The sequence below is a fragment of the Cydia strobilella genome, chromosome 5 (genome assembly GCF_947568885.1).
Source record: "Cydia strobilella chromosome 5, ilCydStro3.1, whole genome shotgun sequence".
Taxonomy (NCBI): domain Eukaryota; kingdom Metazoa; phylum Arthropoda; class Insecta; order Lepidoptera; family Tortricidae; genus Cydia; species Cydia strobilella.
This window is the reverse complement of record NC_086045.1, coordinates 7,318,693-7,330,002: the sequence shown is the minus strand read 5'-3', so window position 1 is coordinate 7,330,002 and position 11,310 is coordinate 7,318,693. Positions and strand designations below refer to the sequence as shown.

The following is an 11,310-nucleotide window of genomic DNA, read 5'->3' as shown; positions in this document are numbered from 1 at the left end:
AATTTAAGCCTTAATAATTAATTTTTATTTTAACTGATAGCACTTACTTAAAAAGTACGTCAAAAATTCAGTTCCCAAAGTCCTCTCAACCGAACGTCACTATCTCAGCAGAAAAGTACGTGAAGCAATTGAAATCAGGAAACATCGCAATTTTTAACCAGAATGAGGGACAGGGGATTTTGTCTTCGTGCCCTTCGTGGAATCCGGTGATTAGGAAATGTAAACGTGAAAAAATATCCAGTCACAAACCATTGGATGTCGTGTGTAAGCAAAGGGTAGTTCGCAAAACCCTCGCCAGTCAGCCTGTGACCACGGACGTATTGTCACGTTCGAAACGTCAGGCCAAATAAACATGAGTGAACGCGATTAATCCCGAATTCCCGATTTAGTTTTATAAATTATCAATTAGCTCTTAGCTCTATCGCGCCATTTGCGCTTTACATTATCAATTGTCTCCAAACCCCTACTACAGATGTGCAAGTTGCGGAAACTTTCCAAAAAGTTGTGAAACCTCACAAGAAATAAAGGAAATATCCATTTTGCAAACGGAAATTTTGATACCCATAAATATGAGACATAATTTAAATGTGGAAAATTATAGCTTGACCAATTCGTACATGACAGTCGCATGGTCCTTGGGCGACGGGGGACGGGCGACAGCGGGGGCCGTGTGAAGTGTGCGGGACCGGCAGTAAGGCCTCCTGCAGGCTGGCTGGCAGTCAGGCCTCCTGCAGTCTCCTGACTGTGCCGGCAGTCAGGCCTCCTCCAGCCTCTTGCAGGCTCCTGGCTGGGCCGGCAGTCAGGCCTCCTCCAGTCTTCTGACTGTGCCGGCAGTCAGGCCTCCTCCAGCCTCTTGCAGGCTCCTGGCTGGGCCGGCAGTCAGGCCTCCTCCAGTCTCCTGACTGTGCCGGCAGTCAGGCCTCCTCCAGCCTCTTGCAGGCTCCTGGCTGGGCCGGCAGTCAGGCCTCCTCCAGTCTCCTGACTGTGCCGGCAGTCAGGCCTCCTCCAGCCTCTTGCAGGCTCCTGGCTGGGCCGGCAGTCAGGCCTCCTCCAGTCTCCTGACTGTGCCGGCAGTCAGGCCTCCTCCAGCCTCTTGCAGGCTCCTGGCTGGGCCGGCAGTCAGGCCTCCTCCAGTCTCCTGACTGTGCCGGCAGTCAGGCCTCCTCTAGCGTCTTGCAGGCTCCTGGGTGGGCCGGCAGTCAGGCCTCCTGCAGGCTCCTGCAGGCAGCCGGCTGGGCCGGCAGTAAGGCCTCCTGCAGGCTCCTGCAGGCAGCTGGCTGGGCCGGCAGTAAGGCCTCCTGCAGGCTCCTGCAGGCAGCTGGCTGGGCCGGCAGTAAGGCCTCCTGCAGGCTCCTGAGTGTGCCGGCAGTCAGGCCTTCCTCCAGGCTCCTGGACCCCCAAGGACCATGGGACTGTCACGTCCGAATTGGTCAAGCTATAGTAAATTTTGGAAAGTTTCCGAAGCCCTTACCCAGTTAGTGTATTAGTGCGGTTAGTGACTCACTGGCGACGTGCTGTGAGCGTCACCTGAGCCGTCGTCGTGTAGCGGGCAGACCAGGTCCGCGAGCTCCAGCTCGTCTTTGCTCTTCTTGCGTTTCAGGGAGAACTGGCTCTTCTTTGGTACCTACAATGGTTCAATTTTGTAGTTCAAAATGTATTTTATAATAAAAGTAGTGTTGATCGCGACATACTGAACTAATAGTCACTGTTTTTTTTGCTGACTTTTATGCGTAAACTATATAAATAACGGATAAAACTACACAAGAAAAAAAACACGCAACATACCTATTCGTGGTCATACCTTATACTTAGTGGTAGCCGTCAGAGGCTGGTAACCGAGCGTTTGCTCTGCATTCCGCTTTTGCTGGATGACGTCACGGCCGAGCAAGTCATTGAACCTGTAATTATATAAAGATTTAAAAGGTAAATTCGACCGTAATACTGATGACTTAAGATCGAGTTTACCTCTGCGTAAGATGCCGCCTCAGTAGAGTCTTGTTGGCGGGAATGTTCAGTAGAGCAGCTAGCAGTTCGGCCGTAAATCTGGGCTCTAGAAGCATCAAGCCGCCATGCACACCTGAAAACCAAACAAAAATAATACAGCTTATACTTTTTCATTTATCATGATCTGAAAGAGGGTCATTGTTGTTCTATAGTGTGCAGAAAGTGATACGTTTCTGCACTAGAGCATTTTACTTTCTAAGTAGGTTTTTTAGGGTTCCGCACCCAAAGGGTAAAAAGGGTCTGTCACCAGGCTGTATCTCATGAACCTTGATAGTTGAAATTTTCACAGATGATGTATTTCTGTTGCAGCTATAACAACAAATACTAAAAAGTACAGAACCCTCGGTGGGCGAGTCCGACTCGCAATTAGCCGTTTTTTTTTCTTTTTTTACGATAAGCAATTAGTTTGGTTTTAAATGGATTTGTTGTACCATTCCCTTCTTGTATATACATATATATCCACCAAATGTAAAAAAAAATTCATGTAAAATGTTGCCAAGACGAAACCATAAGGCTCGCACTGTCAAAAAGTTATCAGATCTCTTGTAGAGCCAAGCTTCTAACTCTACAAGCCCTAACTTCACAAACTCTACACCTTTGCCTTGGCTAGGCAGTTTCGCTACCGTCACATCGACGTAAGGTGAAAAATTGGTTCTTGTAGTAACGAATTACTTTCTTGGGGAGCAGGACAGAGAAGCGCTCTGCATGGCGGCCTCGGTGGCGGACATAAGATATTCTCTGGCAGCTAGGTATTGAACGGCCCCGCGTAGGTTAGGTGCGTACTCCGCCAGGTCGATCCGCTTGAGCCACTGCGTGCGATTTCCTCCTGCTCCTTCGAGCACGGCAGAGAAGCGCTCCGTCCGCGTCCGGCCCATGTCGCAGACAAAGCGGTCGTCCCTTACAAGATGCGGTCTGCTGGGTCTATGTTCAGCGGTTTCCGGGATCTACTTCTAGTATCTGGGTACTGACCGGCCCCGCGCAGGTTGGGCGCGTACTCCGCCAGGTCGATCTGCTTGAGCCACTGCATGACGCGGTGCGAGGACCAGCGCACGATGTCCTCCTGCTCGGCACCCTCGGTCGCACGCCGGATCATGGTGTCCGGGTTGAACTTGTTGTCACGGAGCACTTGGATACCTGCACGCGAATTATTCATGGTTTTAACCGCGTAATAAAATAAGTGACACTTCGAATTTGAACGGACTCTTTTTTTTTTACTACGCTGTTACGTAGACAAATACGATTATTATATCCGTACTGGTAAACATCATTATCGATGGGGCTTAACCCTTAAATTGGCAACGGGATAGAGGCATTACCGTTGATCGTCTTTTTGCATTTTTTTTCCTAAAACAGAATCAGTAGTACCATTGAGCTCCGAGGAGGAGGCTTAAACTCATGCACGACCTTCGACGCTTTTGCCAATTTAAGTGTCGAGAAAAACCGAAGGTATGTGGGTACGCACCCCGGCGCACGGCGAGCGCGTGCAGCGCGTGCGAGACGCGCAGGTGCGCGTGCAGCTCGGTGTGCGTGAGGCGGTGCAGCGCGCGGCCGTCCAGCGCGGCGTCGGCGGCGGCCGCGCGCGCGCCGCACACGCCCACGTCCTCCAGCCAGCGCAGCGTCCACGCCGTGTCCAGCGCGCCCGCCAGCGTCAGCAGCGGGTCGCCGTGTCCGCCCTGCACACATAGCACGACAGTTCATTACTTACGAGTACACACGATGGAAGGAAGGGCTTTCATATCGGTAGCCTGCGCTGCGCGCCGTGGTGGTGAACACTCCGCCCGCATTTTGCGCACCGAGCCAAGCCCGCGGCAGCATACGAACAATTATACCCGGGCGCTCATTCATTCCACACTCACCTACTCATGAATTTTATGTGAAGACGTTTTGATTTTTTTTTTGTAAAATAAGTATAAGATACTAGTATCTTTTTCTACTTAATTTTTAGAGTGAAAAAATGAGTCCATTCTTACAGCGGAGGACTCAAAGGACTCTAAAGGAGGTCTTAAACCGACACTGGTTTTAGTCCACTCACCAGCAGATCCGTGAGCGCCAGCACGATCTTCTTCCTGTGCATGGGGTGTTTGAGGGCGAGCTCCTTCTCTAGGGCGGCGTGCGAGGCGGCGGCCAGCGCGCCGCGCTCCAGCGACCCGAGCCACGCGCGCGCCGCCGGCACGTAGGTTTCCAGCCCGAGGTGTTCCAGCCAGCCGCACGTTGTCTCGCAATCCCATTGCCGCACGTCTGTTGTTTGCCTGCAATAAGTCACATGTTAGGAACGAGACCGCAACTAACGTACGGAGACAAAGGGTAGTGCACGTACCAAGGCATGGTGTCGGGTGGGCGGCGACTCGGTGTGTGCACGCGCAGGGAGGAGCGCAGCTCGTCGCCCTCGAGGCGCACGCCGCCGCTGCCGAGCCGCGAGCGCATGTCTCGGAGAGAAGGCGACGGGCTGCCTCGTGGTATGGCTTCCTCTTTTTCAGCTGTATACATGTGGTTTTTTATTATTTCAACACTAAAGGTATTGAGTCAATTGGTGAGAATGACATTGTGTTAAGTTTTAAAACCTGCCAGTTACCTCCAATAAAACAAACAGGGTCATTTTACTTTTGTTTTTGATTCGCGATTACGCAATTTTAAACCTTTTAGGTAAGTAGGTATGCTAATTTCAGTCCTCTATCGTCGCCATAAAGCAGATATTACGTTGCATTATTTTTCTTGATATGATATACCTAAGTAAGTGAAAGTGTTAAAAAAATCGCTAAGCTAGTCCGTCCGTCTAAGAGGCATCTCTGCAAACACTGATAGAATCAAGTGTTGTATTATCACTTAAAATCACATATTTTTATGCTGACATTCCACACTTTGTCACTGCAAAGTACTTTAGCTTTATTCGTAGGTTAGTTTTATGTACGAGTAGCTAGTAGCTACCATCATTAAAATGAGTTGTCATTTTGAACATGTACCTAAGCCTGTCACTGGGTTATCCATTATAAAGAGACGTTCATTAACCCTTAATAAAAGTGTCAGAAATTTATCAAAATGGAACCGTGTCCCTTTGTTAATTAAAAACGTTCAAATCATGGTGGGAAATATATTCCCTCTGCCTTATAAAGGGTAAAGGCCTCTTGTCGAGCAAAGGGTGGCCGGGTCTCTGCTTTCGGCTGACATTCATAAGTATACACCTTATCCTAGACAACATCTAAAGCAATATTTAACAGCCAATGCAAAACATACCATAATGATTAAGCGTAAGCATTAATGGAGGTACTGGAGGTATGTATGTATTTTTAGAAGAATGGCACAAAATAATATCACATGTCTATCATGTTTCTAAAATTAGTACTAAAACACGGAAAGTATTTTTCTCTTTGCTGATAATGGAGATGAATACATTCGGTTATCGGAAATGAGTTCAAAGGCGGGATTCCCGACCCATATAGAAATGAGGTATTGTGTGCGTGTCAAGATACCCTTACGTCGGACTTGAAGATAGATACGAGCTAAGGATACGGTATAGTAAGTACCTATAGTAACTTTAAGGCGTATGTGCGGTCGAGGAAATTGTTTATTTAGCAGTTTACGGTTCACTTTACATTGCACAGCTCTTAGCATAAGCACGGAATAAATTATAGTACTACCGTACAGAAAGGAAACTTCTTACAAAACCGAAGTTTGACAGCGGTTCAGGGTCGAATCATGATGTCCCTTTCTAAATTCGTCAGAATCAGTCGTCAAAATTCAGGTCTTATCTGTGGTCGTGCACTCAAAGGGATGTCAAGTTGTGACAACCCTAATAATAGCTCGGAGCAATGCTGAGCCGAACGGAGTCAAGTTTGCTCAAAGCGAGGAGTTTCGCACCCCTGGCATAAGTATGTACAACCAAATTATTACTTGAAGCTGTCTACAGGTAATAGGCATTTCCCGCAACCTGGCAAGATCTTCGGAAAATAAACATATACTTACAATCTACATTACAAATAGCTACTGCACTACTTCAGTTTCATGCAACCGATAGTTGAGTCGAATTTTCTTTTACTTGATATTGGTATGGTCTACGAATTGGTACCTGGTATTTTAATGAGATATTTTCGTCCAATATAACTCGGGCGATTTACTCAGAGGACGTGTGTGTGTGTGTGTGTGTGTGTGTGTGTGTGTGTGTGTGCATTTCATACTTCTGTATTTCTGGTGTTGTTAAGGGTGGTATTCCATCTGTACAATTTCATTGACCAATGTGCATTGCGTCTCACTATCTCATTAAGCAAAATGTGAGACGCAAATACACATTGGACCAAGATATTGGACAGAAGTCTTAATAGTCCAAATATTTACTTCGACTGACAAGCAATTTTATTTATTTGCTTGTGTTTGCATGTTTGCTATAAAATTAAATTAATATTGACTTCTTAGATGGAAACATAGACAGATGTTATTCTTGTTCATTTATTAATCATAAATAAAAAACGTCCCGGAGTAACAGTACTGTAAGTATTCCGGCATAGCGAAGCAAATAACCAAACTACTGACGCAGGCAGGATACAGGGAACTGCAGGGGGCCTAGTCAAGATGACAATCGTTGATATATAGCACCAATCGACACTTAAATAATATTTGGAAATATTAGCATGTATCATCCCGATACATTTTTATTGTCGTTTGGCTTTTGTCGATGTACGATTGTGACCTCAGCTGGGCCCCTGGGGCACAAAGCGCAGGGCACAGGGCACAGGGCACAGGCACACGGCATGCAGTACGCGGGCCCGACCTAGGTTGGGCACGGAGTGTCCGCGCCCGCGCGCCACCACCATGGTGTGTTGTTTACCGAAGCCCGCGGCCAGCACGGACGAGCGCGGCAGCGACGAGTACACGTGCGTGTTGCGCTCGATCTGCCGACCGTAGTTCGCTGGCGGCGTCTGGGGATAACGGAAGGTGATATAGTATGAATTTTCTCAAATGATTTTTTCGGGCTCGGGCCCTAATCTGTTAAACAAAAGCCTTTGTTTCTTTTAAGAGCGTCTTCAGCACGTGCCAAAGCAGCCAGGTCGTATAAAAGGCGACTATCGTGATAGTTTTAAGGTTCATATTTATGTGAGAGCTCATTCAGAGAACAATCAGGGTGGGCTTTTCTTTGGAGATAACTAAACATGTTATCTCCGAATGGGCTGTTTTATGAATTTAAACCATATAAATAGAATCGTAAATTTGCTTTTTAAACGGACTTGTTCCCGTAACTTATGCCGGGGCTATTAGCAATAAGCAGTGTAACCAGTGTATAAAGGAAACAATACCTTTTGTTTAACAGATTAGGGCCCGAGCCCAAAAAATCATCTGATATAATTCATACTATAATTATCAATTTATCACACGATAATGAAACATGAAATGAGACAGGTTTAGCTGGTGTTGCGGGCTGTACACACTCGTCGAGACAGGCCGAGAACGAGTGTGTACATGCTGCTCCCTTCTCGTCTCGCTCTTCCTTGTCTTGTCTCGCGCTTCTCCGATTGGATCGGAGCGGTGCCGAGCCTCGACGAGTGTGTACAACCGACAATGTTTTTCTCTTTCAGAATTTTCTGTTAGAATTTTTCTCTTAGCCGCAAGGTTTTGGTCTCCGGTTGGATTGACGTATGTACGCAGCGTACGACGTGCGTGCGCAGCATTGTGCCGCAAAACTCTACAACAATGCGATCGAGGAGATTCAAAACTCGTTTGTGACATTGTCAGTGGTGATGAATCTTGGATTTATGCTTAAGATCCAGATTTCAAACAGCAATCCACCGTCTCTAGAGCATAAAGTGAAATTATCTATTACGACCCTTACTTACTTATCAATAAATTTCAAAATCTGCGATACAAACTGCCACTGCTGAGCTGGCGGCGGGCGCGCCTCGACCCCGCTGCGTGGGCCCGAGTACGATTTTCTTTAGTCTTGAATAAATACGGTAAATAAACCTTAAATATTGGATATTTTCCTCGCAATCGAAGTGAAAAGCAGAGTACATAACTCGGGCATAAATGTGTCGCTTTATGCCCTTGTTGTAATAATGTACTAGTAAGTTACCCTGGGCGGAGCTGGACGGGCCACTGGCGTGGTGTCAGGAGGCGGTGGCGACCGCTCCAGCACGCCTCGAGCCGCTGCTTGCAATCGGACTTCACTCAACTTCGATAGTAGCTCCAACTTCTGTGTCTCTAACGACGAACGCTGTAGCATTTCCTGAAAAAAAAAAAGATTATTTTAATACCGGTGGTGGCCATAATATTTGCCAACTTGATAGTGTAGCTTAGTTGCGAATGAAACATTTTAAATTATTAGGTATTTTACCTATTCTCTTTTTTTATGACATAGGAGGCAAACGAGCAGACGGATCACCTGATGGTAAGCGATTACCGCCGCCCATGGATACGGGCTGTTTCTTACTTTACTATATATTCACCTATTACCATCAGCTACCTATTATAGGTATCTTAAATAGGTATGTATATTAAAAAGCCGCATGTAGGTAACCATTATCTGGGTACAGACCCCTCTTTTTGGAAGTGAGGAAAGCCATGGGCTATTCCTACGCTGGTCATGTGCGAGTTAACGACTTCACGCGGGCCATAAGTATTTCCTTCTAATTTTATTTCATATAGTTACGGCATTTCACCGAATAGCATGTGGTTTATCATTGATATTCAGTATGTAAGTAACAAAGATCGGAGATACTGATCTTATCTTAGAAAGCCCACGTCTAAACAAACTATCCCTTCATTAAAGCAAAATACACTTGAGTGAGTGAGTGACAAAATACCGTCGCGATAAGCTTAATAAATTTCATAATCTAAAAAAATAAAAATAAATTCAGGTCATTATTACAGGGAACTCACATTGGTCTTAAGTGCCATAGACGTACCCTACTGGCACTTAAGTCTTTTATACCAATTTCAACTATTTTGAACATTTTCAAAAAAACGAAACGATAGAAATATTCTATCTAACTAACCGAACATGCTCACAAAATTTCACGAGAATCGGTTGAGAAATGCGACCTGCAGAGAACATCCGGATCCGGATACGAAAGCATTTTAGCCCAAGCTGAAACGGAGACCTTCGCTAACGCTCGGTCAATGAAGTTGAACTAATTTCAAGTTAAATTTTCTTTTACCATGGATGGATTTCTGTTCGTGATGGTGCCTTACTAAAGAAAAGACGAAGCAGGTATTTCATACTTCATACTATCCGCGATGAAACAATCATTTCTTTATCAAAGTGTCAATTCAACCCTTGCCGCGCTGGTATATTAGCACTTGCAATTTTGAACTCGCATTTTGTAAATATACTCATGGACAAATTAAGAGAAACGCAAAAAAAAGGTTTAATTACTGGATTACAGCACCTAAAATTAGTAGTTTTAGTTAAACTTTTTTTTTACGCGTTCCTCTAAATTGGTCCATGTGTGTATACGTTAAGAGGACCAAATTGTACGGACGTCGCAGAATGAGCAGCCTAATTGCTTGTTCAGCAGACGTGACTGCTCCTTGAAATATAATGATGCTGACAGACAACCTTTCATGACCAAAAATACATGTTCCTACATATAAAAGAACAAATAGGTCGGAAATCCACAAAATTCTGAAAGCTTGTTGAATATTATGGTATCACGGTTGCAAATTTCGCCACTTTATGCGGTATTTCCGGACGGTTCAATAAAATCGCTCGTATTTTTTGTGTCGATACATTGGGCTCCAGAATAACGATGATAAGTCGACTAAAATTCTTCTATAGTTTTGCGTGAATGGATTAGTGTAATTGAGACATAATTAATCAACGATCTATAAGCCGACCATAAAGCCGACAGTCATAATTACAAACTAAAAAAACTATGCGTGAGTAGAGTAGCGTGAAAAGTGCCAGTTTTTAGCGCAATTTTCACTTTCGATTAATGGTCAGTTATGAAGTGTACTCTAAAGGTATTAGTAGGTAGGTTTAGGTTTTCTTTGCCTTGTGCTCTGTGCTTCAAGTGTGTACAAAGAACATTAACAGATGAACCTGAGATCGTAAGGCAGTGTCGAATTAAAGAAGTCTTGAGAAATTTTGAGTCATTATTCATTATATTTCTGTGACGTCTTCGTATCTACTTTTAAAGCACCCCTAAATGGTATTTTCTCTTGCGAAATTATCAAATGGAATATCACCATCAAACCTTTTAGTGCTCGCAAGCGCCTTTAAAGCCTTTTGGGGCCTTAATTGCATTTTATACGGTTTGGGTCCTCTGAATATTAGGAATGCTGTATTGCTAACGAAATTGTTTAAGCCGGGGTCAATAAGGATTACATTAGCATTAAATCTGCATTGAAGATGGAGATGAATACAAAATTGTTAATTGTCTTTATTACAATACTAGCTGTGCCCGCGGCTTCGCCTGCGTGGAATTCGGTCTGTGTCAGTAAGCGACTAATTTACCCCTAATTTATCTCCCTCTCCCCTGGAGCCGGAACTTGAAGTAAAGTTGACAGATGGATACGCTAGAGGACTGTAGTCCAGATAAAATATTTTACAATTAGGTACCACTAAATAAAACTACACTCCAAAAAAATTTTTTTTTTGCCCTTATTCAAATTTTTGACGTGATTTAAACGACATAGAGTAAGTAGGTGTATATCGAACGATACAGTACCATTTTTGTATTTTTGCGTCCTATCCAAATCATGTCCATGGCAAATATCATCCAAATCGGTCCTCCAGTAAAATCAGTCTAAGCATGACGCCGGCGGCGCGCAGCGTTTGCCCCTACGACTTGGTGATGGTCATGGCGAAGCAGACGTTGACGGGGATCTGTAGGCGCTTGAAGCGGAACGGGAAGTTGCTTAGGATGAGGGTGATGCGCGGGATGCACACGGCTTCTCCGGCGCCACACTCCGTCAGGATCTGCGCCTACATATGTATTGCGTACGATGTCTTTGGGATCACAATCGAGACTCGCGCTGGCTTGCCGTTTCAGGCGAAAGCGAAGCGACCTGCCTGGCTAGAGCGCCACTGAGTCTCTCACCGTGGTCTTTCTCTCAGACTCCTGAGACCGTGCACCTTGTAGCCTCAATGCATTGCGAGACTTTCGCGAAAGATTCGATTTTTTTCGGGAGGGCATGGTTACGCGTATAAGTCCCAAATAGTTTGACATTTACTGAAAAATGCCTTTTTTTTTTAAAGTACCCACCTTCATGACCATTCTTAAGAGGAAAGGGCACGGCCGCTTCTCCATACAAACGCAGTCTCCATTTTCCTCTATCATTATGAAAATATTTTTAGGTAGATAATTTGAAGTACCTATA

General features: G+C 45.1%; 1 protein-coding gene across 4 annotated transcripts in view; it reads right to left on the bottom strand.

The window, feature by feature from the left end:
- LOC134741366 (liprin-beta-1) overlaps positions 1-11,310 on the bottom strand; it is a 29,682-nt gene that overhangs the window by 3,613 nt on the left and 14,759 nt on the right. For 2 of the 4 annotated variants that reach the window (XM_063674121.1, XM_063674124.1), the window contains exons 4-12: positions 8,063-8,215; positions 6,767-6,914; positions 4,322-4,481; positions 4,037-4,253; positions 3,467-3,677; positions 2,974-3,138; positions 1,966-2,077; positions 1,802-1,898; positions 1,505-1,624 (exon numbers count right to left, since the gene is read on the bottom strand). In XM_063674121.1, coding sequence (XP_063530191.1) covers positions 1,505-1,624; positions 1,802-1,898; positions 1,966-2,077; positions 2,974-3,138; positions 3,467-3,677; positions 4,037-4,253; positions 4,322-4,481; positions 6,767-6,914; positions 8,063-8,215 — 1,383 coding nt within the window. The remainder of the gene's footprint in view (positions 1-1,504; positions 1,625-1,801; positions 1,899-1,965; positions 2,078-2,973; positions 3,139-3,466; positions 3,678-4,036; positions 4,254-4,321; positions 4,482-6,766; positions 6,915-8,062; positions 8,216-11,310) is intronic. The other 2 variants (XM_063674123.1, XM_063674122.1) reach the window with 2 other exon arrangements.